This window comes from Miniopterus natalensis, chromosome 12 (genome assembly GCF_054644295.1).
Source record: "Miniopterus natalensis isolate mMinNat1 chromosome 12, mMinNat1.hap1, whole genome shotgun sequence".
Lineage (NCBI taxonomy): Eukaryota > Metazoa > Chordata > Mammalia > Chiroptera > Miniopteridae > Miniopterus > Miniopterus natalensis.
Genome location: NC_142092.1, coordinates 66393004 through 66418643, shown reverse-complemented (window position 1 = coordinate 66418643; position 25640 = coordinate 66393004). Strand labels below are relative to the sequence as shown.

The 25640-nt window shown below is 36.5% G+C and overlaps 1 protein-coding gene across 3 annotated transcripts in view; it reads left to right on the top strand.

Annotated features, from left to right (window-relative positions):
- The window catches only part of DENND1A (DENN domain containing 1A), a 405649-nt gene that overhangs the window by 82438 nt on the left and 297571 nt on the right, over positions 1-25640 (top strand). For all 3 annotated transcript variants that reach the window (XM_087822901.1, XM_016210953.2, XM_087822900.1), the window contains one exon: positions 12357-12400. In XM_087822901.1, coding sequence (XP_087679027.1) covers positions 12357-12400 — 44 coding nt within the window. The remainder of the gene's footprint in view (positions 1-12356; positions 12401-25640) is intronic.

The following is a 25640-nucleotide window of genomic DNA, read 5'->3' as shown; positions in this document are numbered from 1 at the left end:
ATATGGGTCGCCTTGGAAGGAAAAAGAGTATTAAGCATCTGTTATGTGCTGGTCACTGTTCAAAGTGCTTGACATCCATTATTTTACTTAATTCTGAAAATTCTGTGAGGCAGCCATTATTATGCCCAGTCTCCAGATCAGGACACTGGGCATGAGAAAAACTGATTTGTCCAGGGTCACACAGCTGATGAGTAGTTGAGTCAAGATTCTAATTTAGGACTGACTTCAATGTTCATTCTCTTTCTCACTTTCCACACACCATTGTGGAAGTAATATTAAAGATAATGCCTAAAATATACTGATAGCTTACCGTATGTCAACTTTAAATGTATTACTTCATTTAAAAATTCATAGTTGCCCTATAAAATAGATGCTATCTATATCCTCATTTTACAGATGAGGAAATGGCACAGAAAGGTTAAGTAACCAATCACAAGGTCTCACAGCTGATTAGTAGAAGAGTCAATATTGAAATTTAGTCCTGTCACCACTTGTACCAGCTCCTCAGGGCACAGTGTGGAGTGATCGTACCCAGGTGGTTTCGAACCAGTCTTCCTCTCTCTCCTCTCAGGCACAGGGTTCACTTTGCTTTTCACCATTTGTCTAACCCTGTAGGAGCCAGGGGGGCTCCAGAAGGAACGGAGCTGGACTTGGCTGTGCATGCTGAGTGGCTGTGGCAGCAGTATATCGGTTGTCCTCCACAGAGATAGATTGGAGGAAGGAGTGCTGCCTGGACTGTGTAACCATACACTAGGGCCACCGCGGCGCTATGGAGTCCAGGGCAGGTTTGTCCTGGTGAGGATGTTTAGGGAGAAGGGGCTCATCAGTGCCTAGAAAGCACTCCACAATCTGTTGGCTGCACCCCTGAATTCACCTGTTCATCTCTCACCCTCAGATTGCAGCTGGGAAGAAGCAACACTGACAGAGCCCGACTTCTCTTCTCAGGGCCGAGTTGCTTGTTCATTCAAAGATATCTATGTGAGGGACTGTGTGAGCAAGTCCGGGAAGCTATATGACCCCCTGTGCTGCTACGCCTTGACTCAGGGCTCCCTGAGCACTTTGTTTTAGGCGCCGTGAAGTTTGGATTCCTTCTCTCTCTATTTCTTCCTACCCCCCTTTCTTTTTAGGCTTGTTTACCAGCCTTGTGCTGCCCTCTTAACTGTTCCCCACCAACTCTGCTGCCCCCAAACTCCCCACATTTCCTGTGTGCCCTTCTTCTCAGGCCCTGGTTCCTGGGTCTGCTCTCACTTGCCAGTCAGCCAGCATGGATGTGGAGTCCAGAGGTTGGGCAAACCTTGACAACTTCCACCCAGGAGAGAGGCGCCATGTAGCATGAAAGCACACACGTGATGGTGTTTATAAGACTATTGAGGAAATGCAAATTGGGAGGAGAGATCTCATAGAATTACCTCAAGCCAAGAATCCTCCTTTTTTCTCCTACAAGGTTTTATTGGTTTTTGAAACAGAGTCTGGGCCTTTGCAGGATGTAGGTATTATAGTAATGGCAAGAGGAAGGAAGTCCCTCCAGCTTATGAAGTGAAACCACCAAAGCAAAGTCATAGAGCCAGGCAGAGAGGGCGAAAGGAGCCTTTAAAATTCCATTATTATGTCAAGTCTGCAGGTTTGTTTAGGACAATTATTGAGTGTTCAGACTCCCTAAATCCTTAATTTAAAAGGCATAAATAGAATGTTATTTAAGTAGCCACTGCTGCTTAAATTTAGAATTTTACTTCATTCAAAGGACTTCAGAATTGTGTTCTATCTTTTCTGAGAGTCCTGTTAACTCTATAGTGTGGTGTCCCACAGGGAAAACCAGAAGGAAGTGCTTTCCTCAGGGCCATTTTTCTTTAAAAGGTCATTAAAGACATGGATGTTTTATCAAAGCAGTCAGTTATCCAAGGATTTTAGATCATAGAATGAGAGAATTTTAGAGTCAAGAAAACTCATTTAGTCAACACTTTCAGTTTATATTTGAGAAAATTCAGGTTCAGTGACTTATTTACAAACCAGAATCTAGGGCAGAATCTAGGCCTGCCCACACCCTGTCCAGCACTTTAATATTCATGCCAACTCTTTTTCACGTTATAATGGCTATTGGCAGTTGTCTAAAAACTTACTAAAAAATGATTGTATGAGTCAGATATTGTTCTAGATGTAGAGGGTACAATGATAAATACAAGTGGTTCCACTGTCAAGGAAGTTAAGGTTAGTTAGGGAAGGCCGGCAAGTAAAGGGATAATAGTCCAGTGTGATAAGTATAGGATGGAGGTACGCACAGGATGTGTATCAGTCAAGGTCTAGTTGAAGATGAGAGAAACCACTCTATCAGAAAAGGATTACATACAGAGATTTCTGTCTTACAGAGCATTGGGAGAGCGGAGGGATAGACTTTATAGGCTGAATCTCCAGGGATGACTTTCAGAGTAGCGCTGCAGAAGTGGCACACCAAAAGGATACCTCTGCCATGTCAGGAAATTGGAGGAGTCTGGAAGCTGCCACTATAATGTCAGCCCCGGGATATTCCTATTCTTGCTCTCTGGGCTTAGGAAGTCTCCTTTGGGGTTGTTGCGTCCAGAACCATTGTGCCGTTCCTTTTAGTTCTGCATCAGAAACATAGGTTACTTGTGTTACCTTCTGGCTCCCACTGGTCTGTGCTCTGATTTCAAGTCTCACCAGATGGATCTGACTGGCAGAACCTGAATCACACCTGATATCCTAGTTGCAGGTGCTTTGGGGAAGGTTTTAGCTTTCCAGCCTCTGGAATACTAGAGGGCCCACAGAAGGAGATTGTAATGGTGTCATAATAGTAACTTAATAGTAGTAGAAACAATAGGAACAGTAACATAGTATACTATTAACACATATATGATATATATGTGATATATAATTATATACACATACAGATAAAATATAATAGCAAAATAATGCTCACAATAGAGTGAGCCAGTCTATGGACTGTTTAGGATCAGTACATAAAAGGGGCACTTAACCTGCTGGTGGTGAGGTGGAAGAGTCAGAGAATTTTCACTGAGAAGTAGTATACCTGAGCTATTTTGAGTCAATTCTTCATAACGAAATGGTTAGCATTGCCCATGTTATTACAGACATAACCTAATTTTAATGGTGACGTAAGTATTAGGTCACTTGAATTTATTGATGTTCCCCATCCAATTTTTGAAATGATGCTTGAAACAAACATAAAAATAATTACTTATATTTTCTTGTGATAGTGTCTGAGAAGAGGAATTACTAGATTAAGGAGTGTGGACATTTTTAGTGCTCTGGAAGCACATTGCCAAATTATTTGCTGGAAGGAGTGGTTGAATTTTTGCTTCCTTTCCTCTTGCATTCTCGCTCTCAGTGTCTAGGTGTGAGGCCCTGTCCCAGGTTCTGGGGATATAGCAGTGTCAAGATAGGCAACATCCTTGCCATCATAAAGCATACATACTGTTAGGGAAAACAGATAATAAGAGAGTATGTGGTATGCTGGATGGTTAAATGTGCTCAGGAGAAAAATAACTCAGGAAAAGTGAATAAGGAGCGGTGGGATGGGGAAATTATAATTTTAAATAAAGTGATTGGGAAAGGCCACACTAGGAAGGTAACTGGTGATGGAAGATCAACAGCACATCCCTTTATTCCTTGATATTTTGATGTTCCCCATCCAAGTAGTGTGGTGGGAACAGAGGTAGGAGGGAGCTGGCCATTGGGTCTGGAGTTTTAGTTAGGGAAAAGGTTTTGGAGATGGATGGCAGTGATTGTTGACCAATAATGTGAATGTACTTAATGCCACTGAATTGTACACTTAAAAATGGTTAAAATGGCAAACTTTATGTTATGTATATTTTTAAACACACACATACAAGTTGTGTAAGGATTTTAGGACATAGGCACTGTTGAGGACTAAGTGACTATTGGAACACATAAGTACTGGCAGCCATGACTTGTTTCAAGGGGAAGAGAGGCAGGTTTTTGGTATAGGAAAGTCTTCTGTTGACAGGCATAGCATGTTTCCCTTGCTGGGGTGTCAGCTTTATCTATCTTGCATGAGTTAGTTTAGTCCTTAGCATCGGTGTTCTCTTTGGTTTAGAGGTACTCAGAAACACATTTTCTTTAGTAGGGAAACTTTTTCTCTATATTCTCATTTGTTCTGTTTAACAAGTGATTATTTTCATAGATGATACAAGGATAACCTTTTGCCTTCAAAATTATTCTAAGTTTTTAATTTAAATTCCTATTTTAAATATTGTATTTACTAGTTGTATTGAGTGCTATTTACTTTGGAGTCATTTTATTTATATCCTGAACTTGGCAATAAATATATTGGAAAGCTCGCATTTATAATCTGCTGAGGCCTGTTTCATGACAACATGTTTTAGTTATTTGTCCAGTTGTATTCTTATTGTTGAGTCACAATAATGACGAGAAGACAGATCGACAGGAAGACATAAATAAATAAAGCCAGAAAGGAAAGCTGGTGTTGGATTCTTGGGAGCCTGGTGGACCCAGGCTGAATCCCAGCTCTGTTACTTAACTGAATTTGTTCTTAATGGGCCTTGCTTTTCTTGTTTATAAAGTGGGGCACATCTACTTACCTGCAGAGTTGTAGTTATGATTAAATAAGATAATAAAATAAATCGCCTGTGGCAGTGGCTAGTGTACCTAGGCATTCAGTAGGTGGTAGGTAGCTGGGAGTAGTATAATTATTACTGCAAAGATATTTAATGGGACTCTGTTTCTGAAACCCATAACGCAAACTTAGAAAGCAAAGGAATTAGCAGAAAGGTCCTTCAATTTATACAAAGATTCACCTCAGGGTTTCTGTAAATCTGGGAGAGTCCCTAGTGCATTTGATGTTTACAGATCATTAGCAAACAGATGCCAGGAGGCAAAATAAACTGTAGCTTAAGGATTTTCGAACCAGTGACGATGAAGAGAAAATCAGTTTCTGATAAAGTTATAACGTTTCTAAGTAATAGCAGACGATGGGAAAATTTTAATTGGGTTTATAAAAGTTTATTTCAGGAACACATGTATTTCCAATTTAAGGCACACCTATACATCTGTAGCCATCTAATTTATACTGCTTGCTTATTTCTCCACTGGGGTTAATAATATAACAACAACTAATATTTATTGTGTGCTTACTATATGCCAGTGTGTCTTTAGGAAGCCTGCTGCATTCAAAGGCTTGTTTTCAATTGGCTGTTTTAAAATTGGCCTTTTATCCATTTGGAGAGACAGGACCTTTAATGAGTTTATTTTATTCTATTTTTTCTATTATGCCAAAATATTTGTTGGGTACTTATACAAGATATTTTGTAGGAGACAAAGCTAAGTAGAACATGGGCCCTGACCTCATGGAATACTTACTCACTGTCTCCTAGACTGTTCAGAAGGGGTGTGTGCTGGGTAGCATGAGAGGAACCCTGATCTAGTCCTGGACTCTACACCAGGCTCTGCCAAGCTCTTCCCTGAGGCTTTTTCTGTCCTGGCCAGGAATAGGCTCCAATCCCCTCTGCCAATCCCTAGCATAGCCCTCACCAAGCCCTGTGGTAATTGCTTATTTAATTCTCTGTACTCTCTGTTAGGGTTAGACTGTAAACTCCTTGAGAGCAAAGACTATGTCTTATTCATCAACTGGACCAGTCACACCAGAGTATTTATGCCATGAATAAGTACTGTTTTTTTAAAACTTTAGACAAATGATAACCTATTGCCTTCTTTAACTGATAAAATTGACTATGATAGTCCCAATATCATAGCTTTGTCATGAAAATAAAATTAGAAATTTTATACAAAATACCTGTCTTGGTGCCTCGCACATAGTGGGTACTCAATAGTTTTTTGTTGTTTTTTTGAGTAAATAATTAAGTCATCTCTTTTCACCTAATTTGACAGATGTGATATATCTATTTATGAAGACTGTATGCAGTGATGTCATGTTTGTAGGACATAAAGGGCACAGCTGTCATTTAGGTTAGATCCGAAGTAGTTATTCATATTGGAGTAAAAATTTGACACTTAATGGTACTCATACAAAAAAGTGAGATAAGATTAATTTTAACTCTTAGAGAAATTAAATGGAAGCCTGTGGTTATTACCATTAGAAAAAAAATTCATTTATCAATTTGACAGATTTCAGAAATTAATTTCAAACTTCTAACTAATTAAACCCCTAAATATTTAGATAATAATGAAAGCTGAAAACTAGGATATTCAATAGAGGAAAAAGTAAGAATATGTGAACATAGTCTTTTGACATTTTTTCCCTCCAACACATCCTCTCTTTTTCATTTTACAGCTCCCTTTGGGACTTGACTAATGTTTGAATTTTGGGTTTACATGGCGTAAGTTTGGTTAAGGATCAGATTTATTATATTCCTTTTGTAGATGAAATTAGTTATCATTAAGTAGTAGCATTTGTTGGTCAAAATATCACCATTCTTTAGAAAGAAAGATGAAACTCCCTAGATTTTACTGCATAATGTCAATGGACTCATTATTTGTAGAACAGCAGATACATTTAGGACTTGTTGATTCACTTAATTGGTAACTGCACTACATTCATAACTCCAACAACTGAAAACAATAGGTCAGTGTCTGCTGTTTATGCATAAATAGTCACATTGGAGCAGGATATGTCTGAAAGACAGAATATGCTAGTTTGAGGAGGAATCTGGCACATGAATGGTTCCATTGCTTGCCATACTGAGGTGGGTTGTGTTCTCCTTCCCTGAATAATGCTCTTTGGGTTTTTATTATAGGTGTAAATGCTGAACTGTTCCTGTGTTATCAGGCTGGCTTCTGTGATGTAGTTTTTGCATGTATTTTCAATGCCAGTGTTAAGGGAAGAGGCTAGAATAGAAAGAAACATGAATTAAAATTGGTGATTACTCAGTTTTTATGTCTTACGGTCTTTATGTTTTAGAGTAAAAAGTTAATACCTAAGTTGATTTTTTAAAAGTAAGAAATGCCATTTGTACATGGAAACTGAATGTTCATTTAAAGTACTTAGAAATGATTTTCTTAAATTAGTGAATTATATTCCTTTTTAATTTCAGGATAAAAACTGCATTTTAGAATCAGTATTTTTTTTGAAATGAGTAATTTTTAATTTAAAAACATTTTTAAAGGAAAGACAACAGAAACCATTTCGTTTGCTTGTTGAGGAAAGGGAAAACATGTTGATTTCTTTTTACTATAAAAACATTTGAAACATTCCTTTCAAAAATCTATTATTTTTAATAAGCCAATTTAACTACCATAAATGGAATAATTCACTAGAATAGTTGTATTCAGTTACAATGCTAAACTAGTGATTCAGGTATTTTATCATGTAAAGTGAGTGAGGCTGGTTTTTTGTAGCTATCATAGGTTTAATAGGTAGTATCCTTAAAGCTCTTTATTAGTTTAGTATGGTCCAGTTTGCAATCATACTATCAAGAAGCTTTAATTCTACAGATACAGAAAAATTTAACTTTTCTTCTTGAAGATTAAAAGAAAATTTATTTCTGAGTGTGTTTGGGGAAGATTGAGCTTGTCCTCAAAATGTACAACTTCTATGACTGTTTTCTGAGAGTCTACATTTTTAGCATATAAAAATGGAAAATGTCTTTAGGGAAAGAGCTGTGTAATGCACTGGTACTGGTCTGCAGCATATTCCCATCTTCTCGTCTGGAAAATTAAATCTGATTACAGCTGGGATTAACAGTCATGGTTGCTGGGGAGAGGAAGACAGTATCTTAAACTCCTTGAAATTGAACGAGATTATATCATTTATAGCTAATTTTGAAGTCACGCTTAAAGGGCAGATTTTTTGTAATTGTTAGCTTTAAATGTATTCAATATTTTGTCTCTTATTGACTGAAATATGCTAGAGATAATGACTGGATAAATTTGGTAGGCATTAAATGTAATGGTTTCTGCCTTGATACCTAGCACGTTAAAAGTGAAAGCAGTGTAGATTCCCGTGTTAACGGCCACATTTGCAGTTTCTCCTAAATTTCCTAAAAAAGCTCCAGTTGTAGAAGATTGTGACATTTGGTTAGTACGCAGTTGTTATGCCTTTCGCAGAAAATGAAGACAGTGTATATTTCAATAATCAGTTAAAGTGTCATGCCTTGACCCTTTAAGCGGAGTCATTGGTGTGACAGAGAAACACAGGAAAATAATTCAGGGTGTGTGTGTGTGTACAACATACTAGTTACTGATCTACAAATGAGCCCTCATACAGAACCACAGTACTTATATGAATTATTTGCATTTCTGTTGTAAAAGATCTGTCTACCACGTTTTCTAGGAACTTTAAGCCTAAGGCAGAACTCAAGGTTTTGGAGCCTGTGTAAAATAATTTATAGCACCTTTCTAGTAAGTCTTTCCCAAACTCTTATTCTATTAATTAAACATCCTGTGGCAACCTGGTATATCTTAAAGATTTAAAAGAATGTTACAGTAGAAAACTAGAAAACATGGACTATTGAGAGAGAAGAATATTAGCCTTTCTTTAAAAAAAAAAAAAGACATTTTGGGATCAAATATTTTTTGCTGTGAAGACAGCCTTCTAAGCATGCTCATTTTCTGTGCCTGAATGTGATTGTGCTGTTGGGAGTCTATACTGTGATATGTCTGTTTTAAATGTGGAGATGTGTCTGTGGCCTCCAGAGGAAGTGCTGCATGTGTTCTGCGTGGGGACAGCTTCCTGCATGGCCATGGTACTGGGACAAGGTAGTGTACCTTGTACCTTGGCATAATGCGAAGCCTTATTAGGCTTATGTGGCTCTATCATACCATACATCTTGTTGGCAAGATATTTTAAATATGATATTTTGTTGTGTTGAAAAGCATTTTCCTAGGAGATGATGAAATTGAGTTTTAATTTTGTAATAAAGTATTATTTAAATCTGGAGAAAGTTGCTGCAAGAAGAAGGATAAGGAGGGAAGAGGGTGTGATGTACTACTGTATTCTTAATTTTCTGTCAGGGACAATTCTTAGGGAAAAAGCTTGACGTATTCCAATAACTCTGTTCTTACCGCCAATTGCCTAAGCAAATTATGTTACTTTTCTCCACGGTAGTTTTCTCATCTGCGGCTTTTTGTGTTTAAAGTTAGCTGTTTGCAGACACTGCATTTGGCGGTGAGGGTATGGATGTGAGAAGGTGTTTTGGAACATTAACAATTACAGCATTGGATGGTGGATAAAGCAATAGATATATAAATATTAGACCGATGCACAGTTTTCCAGTGTGTGTTATTTTCCATATAAAGATATAGAACATTTCATAAAATGTTCCCAGACTGTTTAAAACTCAGAAATGCAGCTGATGCAATGAAATACATAGAGTACTTGTAAAAACATACAGACACGCAAGTGGATTGCTGCCAGACAGAAAATTTAAAGGCGGTTTGCTTAACTGCAGGGTGCTAGGTCTTGTACATGTGCCATGCTGAAACTGTTAGTAAGGCGGGTGTTGTGTTGCTTGAGAAAAGCAGATTGTATTTGGACCTTTTTAACTCAGATGTTTCCAATGTCGATATTTTGGTGACATTATGGCATAATGATCAACTCACTGTGAAAAAAGATTTCAACCTACTGTATAAAATAGACATTTTAAGAAAATTCAAACAAATTATTTTCAGTTTTTGTGCTAATTTTTACAAAATAGCTTTCATAGTTTTATTAACTATCAGACTGGATCTCTGAGCTAATTGAATGGAACTTTATAGGTTGGGCTTTGGTTTTAAAAAGCATTGCCTTTAAAAAAATTTTGTTATAGAAGACTGTTAAGTACCCGTGAAGTTTGCTTTTGTAAACCTTGGGGCCTTAAAAAAGGAAGTAAAAAGTTTTATGCTTGAATTATAGTAAATAAAATTCATGTATTATCTTGGAATATGATTCTGTTAAAATCTGGGAATTTCACTCCAGGGTTAGTCTTAGGACAGTCGAAGGACTTTAGTTGGTGGTGTTTATTACTTTGCCCACCACTGAGGCAGTGTTTAGGGTAATAGGGTTTGAATGACCCTCATCTTGGCATTCCATGGTCATATTTACCTTCAGTGTATTAAAATAGGTTGATTTTTCTTTTTATTTGTGTTTCCTTCTCTTTTTCAATTCTACTATGTTATATATATGAATAAAATACATTTTAAAGTGACAAGTTAATTATTAATGTAGTTTCTTATTAATATAGTTGGTTAAAGAGATTTAAAAACCTTTCTCTCACCTATATCAAGATATATTTTTAACTTGAAGAACATACCACAAGTTTTGGTTTCTGATGTTCGTTCCCTCACCAAATGGTGATAAAAAATAAAGTCTTTGGTTTTATTCCACCTTTATTTCCATTGGTATTTTGTGGTTCCCAAGAAGCACAACTACTGCAAGGAAGAGGACATGATATTACAGATTTATCTGAGTCATTTCTGTCTGAAGGTTTCTGGTCGAAGACTGAGTGTTAACCACATGACAACTGGAAGAAAAAGAATAAGCCTTAGATTACTTTGTTGCTTTCCCAACCTCTGTTTTACTGTGTACCTCAGTGACTTAAAGTGCATTTTTTTTCTTTTTTTTCCTCTTTTTGGTCTTGGGAGCAAATTTTAAATCCTAAAATACCAGTGTTTTTTGCCCCCTGGACCAAGTGATTTTTGTATGTTTTAGGAATTATAGCCATTGCCCTCTTTTTTAGCCTCCCCTATCTCCACTCCACCCCACCCCACAACACACTTTTAGAGGTCTGTTGGGCATCTGGCTGTCCCTTTGTTATCTTGCAGGCTAATTCTTCCCTGTAGACCTACCTAGTGCTGTTAGCGCCCTCTGGCCTCCTGTTTCAAGAGGGCCAAGTCCTTGTGCGATTTCAGCCCTTGTGGCCAGAGAGAAGCAGACACTGTCGTCACTGGCCCACCAGGGTAGCCCTGCACTGCACTGCCACGGGGATTACGCCAGAAGTCTGCCAGTTGTAGTCTAGAAGCGTCATTTGTCCCTTCTAGTTTTTGAAGATGAAGGTAAAAAAAGAAATTGAGCCCTAGTTTTTAATTGAGCCCTAGCCAGAAGACACCTCAAGAGCTGAAATGGTCTACAGACCCTTTGAATTTTTTTGCACCACCCATTTTGGGAATCTCTGCTTTTGATGTGACCTTTTGAATATTCTTGCTTTTGTTATTAGTTTCAGATTTTGAAAAGTAACGTCAATTGACTTTGATAACTTAAAAGCTGGTATTTCTAGAATTTAAATATAGTATGTGAATAGACCCTTAGTTTTCTCTCTTTTTGAATCTTCCCCGCAGAACAGTTAACTGCATTTTGGTGGCGTGATTCGAAGGGTTTTAACTTTCACATGGATTCACTTTCACAGAGAAGTGAATTGGTGTTTTAAAACATAGATATGAAAAGTGAGTAGTATATATTGTGATCACTGTGAGAAAGGACCCTCACTGTTGTGCTTTTCCATAAGCCTTTTGCATTGATACGTAGTTTCTCAAATAGATATTATTCTGATCACTCCCCTTAATGTGTCTCTGAGGAACTAAATCTTTCTCTTATTAGAAAAGATTGAATGTTTTCCTAATCGATAGCAAATGGAGCGCTAATAGCTTTTAATTAGTACACTTCTGTATTGACTTACAGACAGTGGCATTGGATTATCTTGCAATTATGATTGAATCAAGTGACCCCTTCAGTGATTCCATTTTAAACTGAACGTCATGAAAGGTGTTTTCACCTATGTAGTTTTTAGTTTCTGAGCAAGTTGAATTTTGTTTACACTGCTAAGCTAAAAGTGTATTGTTTTAAAGACTTTACCTAGTTTTATCTGTATTTTCAAGAGCTTGTAAGTATTTTGGGAAGTATGCATTTTATTTTTAAAAGCAAGGAGTTTTGCATTTGCTCCTTGAAAGAATTCTCTCACCCTCACTGCCCTCACCCTTACCGCCGCCCCCACCCCCGCCCCGCCCCCATCTGAAACGGGTGTTTAAGGCGGTTTATCTAGCAGCCTACATCTGTAACTTTGAAAAGGAGGCTTCTGATTAGAGAAGAAAAGTCAAGCAGGTTTAAGACTCATTTTCTCTGGAAAAAATATATTGAGGGCAATTTGCAGCTGGCAAGATTTTTGCATTAGGTAATAGTTTAAAGTTAACAGTAGCATCAGGTCTTTAAAATTTTTCCTTTTTATATTTCTGGAGGAGGGTAATGGGAGTGCCTTGCTGAGCCCTTCCTTGTGCTCATCAACATAGCAGCCTCAGCTGCCCCCCTTGGATCCCCTGCCAGGGCTGCTATCATCTTCTGATCAAATATTAATGTGTGATCCTCTGCTTGCTCACTAATCCAAAGCCAATTAATATTATCTGTCAATTATTTACAGATCCTGAGGTGCAGAGGCAATTCCCGGAGGACTACAGTGACCAGGTTCGGAATGCGTAATTAATTTTTTACATGACAAAATTTATTTCAGAGTTGTTCAACATATTATTACTGTTCTTTTTACTGAAAGAGATAAATGAATTTTTAGAAGGGAAGAGAAACTGTAATTAGGAACCCAAGACAAAAAGTAAAACATATTGAAGTAAGATTGAAAACATTGCTACTAGTTTGGGGTGTTACCTTCAGGGGAAAAATACATGGAAAGTAAGGAAGAAAAATCTATCACAAATTTTACTTTTTACTTTAAGCTATGCTACATTCTGCAGTTCATTAGGAAGTCTGTTTGGCTTGCCTGTGAACTTTTTTTTTTTTAAATGTTATTTAAGTGTCGAGAACCAGTGTAACAAAAAGGGGGAGGAGGGAACTTTATAACATATCCTGGAATTTGAAATAGATTATGGAACTATGTGTTGTGGTAGTACTCAAAGAAGATACACATGCAGAAAGGGTCTTTAGGGTGAGAGTAGTTGTAATGTTGGTAAAGTTAAGGTTGGCGGTTGGTCCCGCCATCTTTAATTTCCTGCCTTCTGCAAGCATGGAATTCAGTGGAAGAACCTACTTAAATCACAGAATACTGGTGGAGTTCTGATGCTGCTCTACTCTTGATAATTAGATCCAGGTTTATATATTCTGGATTCCAGTTTCAATCTTAGGAAACATTAGAGATGTTTCGTAGGTTTTGGGGGCACCTTACATTTTTAGTTCAAATATGCTTTTTAAAGCAGTTTTAAAATAGAATCATCCTTGACTATACTGAATAAAAAAACTTATAAAACCTTTCACATGTGGAATATTGTGTGCAGTATAACATGGTTCTGAAGTACATTGACTTAACTTTGTTAAAAAAAAAAGTCCTTGAATGAGGATAAGTATGATGGAATAGAAATATCCAGTGTTACTAGTAGTGGTAACACCTTTGCAGCGTGGCCATATAACAGAGGGCAAGGTATCTGATATATCTTTTGAATACAGGGGATATATTGTGACCAGGAATATAACTGGGTAATCAGGTATAATGAGGTGCTTTGTAATGAGATTGTATTGTGTAAGAACCCAGGAGAACTGGTGTGGTTTGCTTTGTGTGTGATCCCAAGACTTTTAAATGAGATTAAAAAAATTATTAATCTTCTCACTCTACCCCATGCTTCATCTTCCAACTGGAGAGTTAAATTTTTATCTTGCCTTAATTTTCAGTGGGATTGATCCCATTGCATTTAAACTACACAATCCAAAGATTATAGGGCCTTTTTATTAATGATTTTCTTTCATGAAACAATGTCAGAAGAGTAGAAAATTTTAAAGTATTATTTTAAATAGACTTAAGGTCATAGTTCTTAAGAAAGTCATTTTAAAATCTTATGTCTAGGTAAATAACCTTTGTGGTCCCATAAACTAAAGTATTACTCAGAGAAAATTTTGCAGGTGAAACATAAAATAACGTGGTTAACATCTAGGTTTACTCCTTTAGACATAGTTTCTTACTATGTCTGAAAATTTTTGAGCAGCATGATTTTTTTTTGGGGTATAACTTCTAAAAATCATAAGGATAATATGTTCAATACAAAAAATATTTAGAAAATATAGATAGATAATAAAAAGAATGAAAAGGAAGAAAATACAAGCCATCTGTAATTTTACTACTCAGAGACAGCCACTATGACAGTTTGGTGTTTGTTTTTCCATGTTTATTTCTCTGAGTATATGTATATGTTTGTGTGTTTGGGGAGAGTTTGTGTATATATACAGATACTATATATACGTATGTATATATAGTATGTTCATGTGTAAATATAGACTACTATTAACTCTGTTATTGCGTATGGGGCCCAGTTTACATATTAGATATTGTTATGTTACGAACTTCTCTTTATTTTGGTTAATGGATGATCTTACAATTGTTTTATATATTGAAGTTTGAGTTATTTAAAATTATAGTAAGTGCCTAAAAAAGAATGGTAGCTTTCAGCTATTTTAAAGTGCTCATAGGAATCAGTATTCATTTTCTTTGTTTAGATCAGTGACATAGTTTTGAAATTTGGAGGATGATACTCGTGGGCTAGATATAGACTTAGGAGAGTATGTACCTATCACTGCCTTACTTAGCATCTCTTCCAACTTGACTCAACACATAGTTTCTCTTCTTTTCCACATGTAACTTGAGAATGAGAGATGAATGAAAGATCTACTTTATTTTTGATGAAGTTACCTCCAAATTTCCAGAAATTTATTTGAGAGTTGCTTTACTGGTAAAGGAAATGAGACCTGCATATTTCTTATTTACCTTTTTTATCATTTAGGTTCTGATCTTACATGTTTTCTCTTCTTAGCATTTGTTGGATTAAACAAAATTATCTTTCCTCTCTGTGTACAATTATAAAGGAATTCTTAGAAATATTCTTATGACACGCAAACCTTAAATGCTGAATATGCATTTAATCTAGACAACATTTCTAGTATTAAAACATTTATGATGTAACCCATAAGGAATATTTGAGATAATTCATCACAAAATAAAGCGCTTATTACTACACATACACCCCCCCACACACAAAATCCCCCCGTTTTTCTCCTCACTTGCCTCAACTACCAGTGCTTGTTTTTACATTTGTGTATTTTCCATGTACCAGCACACTTGATCAGAGACTCTCGCTGCTGCTAGATGTTTTATTCTGTGTGTTCTTTGTACCTTACAGTAAAAGAATCTGTCACAAATTATTGTGGCTCACTGCTTTAGAAACTGAGAAAAAAGGGAGGTTAGATTGACATCTGTGACTGAATAATGATGGCCAGCCTTTTGGCTCTCCTTGAGCCGCAAAGCTAGCACTGCCGTTAGAGTGGAGAGAGAAGCTAGAAGAAAGGGGGATGAAAGAGTTACGAATCCGTGGGCCCGGAGAGGCGCTACTGCTGGGCCAGTTGTCTGCGTGGTATGATAATCCATTTTGATCTTTTCTGTCTTAATTGTCTGCTAAAGACAAATGGGCAGTAAAAGTTCATCAGTTTCATCTTTTTGCTTCTCGTTTAGAAGCAGAATAAATGATCCATCACTAAGAAGTAGCCTTTCTTTCTGACACGGAAGTAATGCAGACCCAACACGTTTTATTAAAATGTTTTCCCCTCATTATTTCAGTCCTCTCAGCTCTGAGAGATCTTACTGTTTCATAAAAAATGTAATCTGAAATGTAAATAAGGGTCTTGATACAGAAGGAAGAAGTAATGAGCAGCCTGAGCCACATTTTAGGACTCTTGATTGTAATTACTGACAAAGTGATTTCTCTGTGCCCCATTTTTTTTTTCTTCCTTAAGTTGTCTGTGACACCCTCAGACCGCAATGACATCCATGGTTTAAAACCATTAAATCACTGTAGCACTCAATATTTCATTTAAAATCTGGTAAGCCTGCTGTCTTTAAGCCTGAAAGTATTGCCTTTGTTAATTCCAGAAAAACATTCAATGCCTATATTTTTTAAAAAGAAAAACAAACAACAAAAAGGACAGAAGCAGTGCCTTTTACAGAGTTCACATTACTTATTCATCTGCTTTTGTTTAATGCTTAGCTACTTTAAATACTAAAAGATCAACATTGGTAGGATCCTGACTTGAAAAGAATCCTGCATTTTTAAAAAACCTTCTAACAACTTACAAAATTTTGAAAATTTTCTCTCTCATAAGCATAATATGAGGTAGTATAAATTTTTTTTTAGGGCTAAGATTACTAACCTACAGATGCAATTTTCATGTGACTGGTTTTGGTAGCTTGAACCAGGTTCTTTGCAATCCCCTATAACTTTAGAAACTGGCTTTTGACACAGCCCGGCCAATAGAAAATTTTTGTTGAAGAACAGAATCACAGTAATCATATATGTTTTTCATTTTTAGAAATGGTTTCTCAAAGATACCAACATGTCAGTCTAGCATTAAAAATAAGAAAACAAAGCAGGAATACCTTTCCCTGCTGGAAATAACCTTTTAATTAATTAAGTGGATTTATAATTATTCTATTATGTTTACTGTATTTATTCATAATTATGGAAATAATTGGTAAAACTTTACTCATTGTGATTAGTGCAGTTTTAATGAATACTAATTGAATTAAGGAAGAACAAGGTAGTTAAATTAACATGTTAGCAAATTATGGTCACCACTCTCATCAAAATCCCATCTTTGGTTTCAAAACATTATATGATTTTTCAAATTAAAAAAATGAGCCTTTAGTAATTATACCATGTAGTATGGGATAATTTGAAATAAAGATATAGTAACCTATCAAAGAGAAGATTTCCATAAATAGCCTTGTAAGGTGTCAAATATAATAGGCATTACACATACCGTTTTAAATTGTATTAGTTATAATATGATTACTTCTTGTACTAAAACATGTAGAATTAAAAGTTGATTCTCACAGTTGTACTTTTTCTAGCCTGTTTGTTCTAAGAGTGGTGATAAGAGTTGAATGTGATGGAAGTTGCTTCTGCAGTGTGCTCATCTGTATTTTGATGAAATATAACGAATGTCTTAGAGCTCTTTAAATAGAGGTCTGAGCACACTTACTTACCTGCCCTTGTATATGTAGATTGCTGTTTAGAGTTACAGGTAATTTTTCTTTCCACTGGCACTGAAACAGAGGTTATAATGAAACTAACAATCTTTATGCATTTATGGAAACTATAAAAACTTTATGGAAATCTTTATATAGAAATGAGCAGTGTTTCTTGTACAGCTCTATAAGCAATGTAGAAACATGGCACATTGGGGAAAATAAAAAAGGTACCCTTTCTTTTATGGTTTTATATGGTCTGTGTGATTTTAAAATTTCACTATAGGCAGTTAAGCAAATTATAAAAACATACATCACCTGTATACTAAAAAGGAACAAAAATATGTTGCATAACTTAGGCTAATTGTGATGGAAATTGGCATTTCTGAGTTGCATGTAATTGCTTAAATATGGAGTTTTCATCTGTTCATTCTTCAGGTATGCTCTAAAGAAAACATTTCTTAAACTCATGGTTACTCACAGTATAACCTATGTAAATGGATTGGAAGATTCTGATTAGAAAGATAGAAGACATAATATTTACTTAAGACTTGCTACTTGTATATTGGTGATTGCTTCATTCTTTTGGGGAGCTCCTGTGTATGAAAACTTTCATATTATTTTCTTCTACATTTTGAGAAGCCAGAGAATACTTGAAAGAATACTATCTAATAAGAAAATTAAATATATAATCCACAGCTCCTAAATTTTTTGTTACTGTGAAAGAAAGCCTCATTGTACCAACATTGTGTAATATGACACATACATTTAATATTTACAAAAAATGTAAAACAAATGATAAAATTGGATTCCCCCCCCATTATTATTAGGCAGAGAAATAGAAGCAGCAGAGTACCTGGTCTGTATAAAATGTGACATTAATTCCACAAAGACACTCCTGGTCTTTCTATAGTGACTTGTCTAAGCCATAGAATCTTCAAGTTGGAATTGAGATTTTGAGTTTGTGGTCCTTTTGGCCTTGTATTCATCAAGCTCACAAAGAATGGAAGTCAGACCTGAGTATATCCCATTTCTCTGGAAACTTCTGAGCTTTTTCCACCCCTACACCCCCGCCCCATTCTTCTTCAAAGTGGATGCTGTCATCCTTCCAACCTACTCATACAGTCTGTTCAGATTTGATCCACTTTAAATGGTGAGGTCAGGTTTGGTCCTGGGAACTTTTTATGACACCATATACCATGGAACAGAATTTGTCAGTTCATTTGAATCTCATCCAAAGGATTTACTTACATAAGGGTCAAATGGATCACACTTTAAAGTGGTTCCACAACTTGGCCCTAAAAAGACTAACTTATAAGTGGCTGCACTTGCTGATTTTTTACCCCCTTCATGTCTATTGTTGGAGGCGGAAACTGTCTGGGAAGGTAGATTTGATTTTGTCCATTAACTGAGTGACAGATCCGTAAGTTTAGTGTCTTCAGAATATGAGCCAGACTCTGCACCAGGTAAAGAGGAGGAGAGAAGTAGATCCCATTTTTCCCTGAAGAACCTTACTGTCTAGTAAGCTGCAAAGGTAATGCATGTCCAGAATGTTTTGATGGTTTGTAGAACAATGGCATGACCAGAAATAGGGGATGCTTCTGAAAACTAGGACCTTTGATTGTGATGCGACTATGGAATCACATTCATGCAATTTCTTGTTCTTTGTGATGTGAAGCCATAGAAATTAGTAGAGTTAGTAAGAATGGTACAGAAAAACCCAAGTGAAAAGTCTTGGAGCTGCCCTTAGAGAAGATCATCTTTTAGGTTTGTTTTAGATGTGTGCTTTTCTAAGAGTCACTGTTGATTCATGGATTTTATGACCTCTTGCTCAAAAAGGACCATTTCCATATTTCTTAGTAATTTGACAATCTGGGATTATAGGTGGAAATGTAATTTTCTCATCCAAAGATATAAACTTTGAATCTCATCATACCCTAAAACCTCGGAGTTGAATGTTTACAAAGCACCCTGCTGGATCAGCTTTCTTCAAGTAGTGTGCCAGTCTCCACGATTGCTACCAAATGTAGCCATTTTGATGGACCACATTACAGATTTTGAAAAGATTCAGTGATAGATTACAGATGTATAAGTGCATCTCAGATTAAACATCTGTTTCTCTATATGTTTAAAAGTGTCCTGTTTTTGATGATTGGCGTGTTTAAATGTTTTCAGGTTATAGGCTCGTGGATGGGTAAAAAATAATCCTAAAAAATAATCTATCCCGTTTTGCCTCTTATTTCTCCCTTGCTGATATAAGTCAAATTTATAAAATTGGACAAATGTTAGGTTGCTGCTTTTTAGTGTTTGAAAAAATACCATTTTGTATAAAAGAGGTGCTGTTCTGTCATATCTAAATCCTGAATTCCCCCCTCCCCCAATTTCCAGAAAAGGGTAAATTTAAGAATGGGATGGGGTTGGGCTGGCTTCTTTATTTATTTATATTTTATTTGTATTTCATTTTTAAAAGTTAAATGTATTAAGGTGACATTGGTTAATAAGATTATATAGGTTTCAAGTATACATTTCTTTGATACATGATCTGTATATTGCACTGTGTGCCCACCACCTAAAGTCAGATCATCTTCCATCACCATATGTTTGGCCCTCTTGACCCATTGTTACCCCCTCCACCCCTACCCCCTTCCATCAGGTAACCACCATACTGTTGTCTGTGTCTATGAGTTTTTGTTTGTTTTTCTTGTTTGTTCATTTGTTACTTTCAGTTTTATATCTCACAGATGAGTGAAATCATTCGGTTCTTAGCTTTTCCTGACTGACCTATTTCGCTTAGCATGATATTCTCAAGGCCCATCCATACTGTCACAAATGGCAGTGTTTCATTTTTTCTTATGGCTGAGTAGTATTCCATTGTATACATGTACCATATCTTCTTTATTCAGTCATCTATCGAAGGACACTTTGGTTGTTTCCATGTCTTGGCTACTGTGAATAGTGCTGCAATGAACATGGGGTGCATATAGCTTTGCGAATAAATGTTTTCAAATTTTTTGGAACTACCATACTGTTTTCTACCAGTCTACATTCCCACCAGCTGTGAATGAGGCTTCCTTTTTCTCCACAACCTCTCCAACACTTGTTATTACTTGTCCTGTTGATAGCAGCCATCCTAACAGGTGTGAGAGGTGTCTTATTGTAGTTTTGATTTGTATTTCCCTAATAGCTAGTGAAGTTGAGCATCTTTTCATATATCTGTGGCTATTTGTATGTCTTCTTGGGAGAAGTGTCTATTCAGGTCCTCTATCCATTAAAAATTTTTTTTTAATTGATTTTAGAGACAGAGACAGATAGACACAGAGAGAGAGAGACAGCAAGAGGTGAGAGAGAAGCCTTGATCATTTGCCTCTCCCACGCGCCCCTACTGGAGATCGAACCCATAACCCAGGCATGTGCCCTGTCCGGGAATCAAATCCGCCACCTCTTGGTGTACTGAATAATCCTCCAACCAACCAAGCCACACTTGCCAAGGCCTCTGCGCATTTTTTAATTGGATTGTTTGTTTGGTTGGTGTTGAGTTGTATGAGTGCTTTATATATTTCGGATATTAACACCTGTCAGAGCTGTTGTTTGTAAATATCTTTTCCCATTCAGTTGGTTGCCTTTTTGTTTTGATGTCAGTTTCTTTTGCTGTACAGAAGTTTTTTAGTTTGATATAGTCCCTTTCATTTATTTTTGCCTTTATTTCCCTTGCCTTTGGGATCAAATTCCTAAAATGTTTTCTATGACCAAGGGCCATAAGTTTAGTACCTATGTTTTCTTCTATGTACTTTATTGTTTCAGGTCTTATATTTAGTTCTTTGACCCATTTTGAAATAATTTTTGTACATGGGGACAAACTGTAATCTAGTTTCATTCTTTTGCATGTGGCTTTCCAGTTTTCCCAGCACCATTATTGAAGGGGCTTTCTTTTCTTTATTGTATGTTTTTGGCTCCTTTGTCAAAAATTATTTGCGCATAAACATGTGGTTTTATTTCTGGGCTCTCAATTCTGTTCCATTGGTCTGTCTGTTTTTCTGCCAATACCATTCTGTTTTGATTGTCGTTGCTCTGTAGTATAATTTGAAGTTTTTTCTGAGAATTGCTTTGGCTGTTCTGGGTGTTCTGTGGTTCCATACAAACCTGTTGATTTTTTTGTTGTTGTTGTTCTATTTCTTTAAAAAATGTCATTGGGATTTTGATGGGGATTGCATTAAATCTATATATTGCTTTGGGTACTATGAACATTTTAACTATCTTGATTCTTCTAATCCATGAACATGGAATATCTTTCTATTTCACTGTGCCTTTTTCAATCTCTTTTAATAAAGCTTTGTAGTTTTTAGTATATAGGCCCTTCACATCCTTTGTTAAGTTTATTCCTAGGCATCCTATTCTTTTTGTTGCAATTGCAAAATTGTGGGGGTTTATTTTTCATTTCTTTTCTGAAATTTGATTGTTAGTATATAGGATTGCAGTGGATTTTTGTACATTGATTTTATATCCTGCAACTTTACTCTATTTATTGTTTTTAATAGTTTTTTTTGGTGGAGTCTTTAGGGTTTTCTGTATAAAGAATCATGTCATCTGCAAAAAGTGACACTTCTGCTTTTTCCTTCCCAGTTTGAATGCCTTTTATTTCTTCTCTTGTCTGATTGCTCCGGCTAGGACTTCCAGGACTATGTTGAGTAAGAGTGGTGGGGATGGACATCCTTGTCTTGTTCCTGATTTTAGAGGAAAAGCTTTCGGTTTTTCACCATTGAGTATGATATTAGCTGAGGCTGTGTCATATATGGCCTCTGTTATGTTGAGGTACTTTCCTTCTATATCTTTTATTGAGAATTTTAATCATAAATGGATGTTATCTTATCAAATGCTTTTTGTGCATCTATTGATAAGATCATATGATTTTTATCCTTTGTTTTGTTAATGTAGTATATTACATTGATCGATTTATGTATGTTGAACCATCCTTGTACCCTTGGAATGAACCCCACTTGATCATGATATGTTATTTTTTTAATATATTGTATACAATTTGCTAGTATTTTGTTTAGGATTTTTGCATCTGTGTTCATTGGAGATATTGGTATGTAGTTTTATTTTTTTGTGTGTTATCCTCATCAGGTTTTGGTATCAGGGCTATGTATTGCCTCTCCTTTAATTGTTTCGAAGCATTTGAGAAGGATAGGTATCAAGTCATCTTTGAATGTTTGGTAGAATACACTAATGAGGCCATCTGGTCCTGGACTTTCATTTTTTTTGAGGTTTTTGATGGTTGTTTCAATTTCCTCACCATTTATCAGTCTACTTAGTTTTTACAGTTGTTCTTGATTCAGTCTAGGAAGGTTATATATTTCTAGGAAGTTAGCCATTTCTTCTAGGCTATTGAATTTGGTGACATATAGTCTTTCACACTATTCTAGTATGATCCTTTGTATATCTGTGATGTCTATGGTAACTTCCTTTTAATTTCTTATTTTTGTTTATGAGTCTCTCTTTTTTCCTTAGTGGGTATACCCATGGTTTTTCAATTTTATTAATGTTTTCAAAGAACCAGATCTTTGTTGCATTAATTTTTTGTATATTCTTTTTTTCTCTATTTCATTCAATTCTGCTCTAATTTTTATGATTCCCTTTCTTCTGTTGACTTAGGGCCGCTTTTGTTCTTTTTCTAGTTCTTACGATGTGATGTTAGGTTGTTTACTTGGGATTTCTTGTTTCCTGAGATAGGCCAGTGATGATATAAACATCCCTCTTATTACTGCTTTCACTGCATCCCAGAAGTTTTGGAATTTCGTATAGTCATTCTCATTTGTTTCTACATATCTTTTGATCTCATCTTTTATTTCTTCTTTGACCCAGTCATTTTTGAGTAGTTATGTTGTTTAATCTCCACGTATTTGTGGGTTTTATACTTCCTTTTCTAATTTCAAAGCATTGTGGTCAGAGAATATGCTTGGTATGATTTCAGTCTTCTTAAATTTGTTGAGGCTTGTTTTGCGACCCAGCATATGGTCTGTTCTTGAGAATGTTCCATTCTTCTCCTGTGTACATGGAACATTCTGGACTGACTTCTTAATGAAACTATATTTCAAAACCTTAAACATTTAGGCAAACTCAATTAAAAAATTGATACATGTTCTGATTTAAGGCTCTTCTTTTAAATCAAAGATTTCTTCCTAATTTGGTCATTCACCAGATTTTACAGTTATACGGAAGGGACTCATTAAATTCTTTTTGAGCTATTTTTTTCTGAAAGCACACACCAAGCTATACAGCCATATTGTACTATTACATTACTTACTTGAATCTGACTCCAGGAAATGATAATTTTGCAGTCCTCACATTCTTACTAGAAGTATTCTCCTGGTTTTATTCTGGCTCCCCAAAAGCCCTACCAAATTTTAGACATTTGTGAATACTACTGGATGGTCTTGTTCCCGGTGAGTTACTGAATTATTGTAACTAAGTAGAGTGTGGTTGCTATTGAGACTGGTAATCTGAGTGTTAACTTGAGCCTCATATAATCAGTCTCTGTTGCTGGTTGGGATGTACCTACAAGTCTGCAGTCATTGAGTTCTTTATCCCTCCTGTTCATTATTCCTCCTAATTGCTTCCTAGTCAGTCCTGTTCTGCTCTATCCCTCTGCATTCATGCTGTCAGTTTCTCTCCTCTGGACTCTTCCTAATAGCCTACAACCCAGTGATCTTTTAATCACTACCTTTCATAAGGTGGCCAGAGATATCTTTCTAAAACCTAAATCAAATCCTGTCATCAACCATTTCTCTTTAGTCAAAATTCTTGATGGTTCCTTGGCTCCTTCAACATCTCCAAATTTCTTAACTTGGATTTAAGGACCATCGCAATCTGACTTTGACCCAACCTCCAGCCTGGTTTTCTGCCGTTTCCCTTTATAACCAGACAGAATGCCTCACCATTTCCCAGCATGGTTTGTTTTTCCCCACCTCTGTATTTTCGCTCATGTTGTTTTTATGGTTTTAATGCCTTCTTCATCCTACCTACTCCCCATTCTGCTTTGGTTCAGTTCAGCATTAAATGCCTTGCTTGTATCACTTCCTCCGTTAAACTTGCCCTGACTGAATTAGTCACTCTCTCCTCAGCACTTGGAGAGCATTTGGAACCTTGCCTCGTTTTGTCTGTCTGTCAATCTGTGAACTCCTTCAAGTATAAGAATGACTGTAGTCAGTGTTAGAGGTTCTTCTTAGCAGCCAGGATAAGTCAGGGGCCAGCGAATAATTATGAATATGAAGTATGTAATACACAGACATGATTGCTTAAGGAGTTCAGGTTCCAGAAGGAGAGTGCCGAGGCACGGCAGTAGTGATTAAGAGCATGGACTTCAGAGCCAGACTGCTTGGGCTTGAATCCCAGCTCTATCATTTACTGGGGTTTACCTCTTTGGGATTTCATTTCCTCACCTGTAAACTAGAGATAATCATAGTAAAAACCTCAGAGGATTGTTATAAGGGTTAAGTGGTTTGAAATGTGCAGAGTGCTCAAAATAATACCTAGTATCTAATAATAACTAATAATTATATAGTGCCTACTATTTTTAGGGGTGGATCTAAGGTGGTAGGGTAACCTGGTTTTGTTAGGTTTTAGGGTTATGTGTCATAATCTTTACTTACAGAATTTCAGGCTGACACTAGGAAGAATTCTGGAAAACCTTTCCTTTGTAAGCCTACGCTGTTTCAGAAAAAACTTAGAGAAGTCACAAAGGTAGGGGGAGTACTTGTCAAGTGAAGATGAAGAACGAGAATCAGAAACAGCGCCTTAGTGTTTACATTCTGAATGTACCGGAAATGTGGCAACTCTTTAAATGGTGATGAAGGGGGTTTCAGATAGCTAATTATTTTTATTTTATTTCAGTTTTGAAACCTGAAATCTGTATATTGAGACTTCTGTGTTCAAAACCTCAGAAACTTAGTAACAGGTCCCACTATCCTTGTAAATTAGACCTTTTGGTTGCATATAGTACTTTGCATTATGTTAGCTTTCATTTAAAAAATACTTATATGCAATAGTGTTAAGATTCCTCTGGCTACCATAATTTTAAACTGTCTAACTTTCGTCAGTTTCCTATTTCAAATGTGATATAACACAAGCCCAGACTGTGGCTTAGTGTGTGTGTGTGTGTGTGTGTGTGTGTGTGTGTGTGTGTGTGTGTGTGTGTGTGTGTGTGTGTGTGTGTGTAGAGCAAGTGGGGTTGGTAGGTAGAAATGAAAAGGTATTTATAAAAGAATTAAGGTGGTCTTTTAAAGAAAATTGAACTGATCAAAGGTCATTTACTTATATATCGACCTTATGAAATATGTTATGTTTCACATTGCCCTTATTCCTAGAATATTATTATCTAGCCTGCTTGTCTAGTAAATACCAACTAGACTCATTTCTCAAAGTCAGCTGAACTGTCACCACCTCTGAAGCCTTTCAATCCCCAGGTAGACCTGGCAGCACCTGGCCTTTCCCTGGACTCCGTCAGGACACCCGGAACGCCTGACTGCACTCTCGCGGTGCCCGCTCCGTGCCTTCCTCCCCAGGCGGGAAGTCGGGGGTTCTCGCCTGCTTCAGGTCCACGTCTAAAGTACTTGGTATTGTGCACGGATGTTAGTAGACTCAGTATTTGATATGTAATAAGAAACGACTAAATAGTGTCACACTGTGATCTTT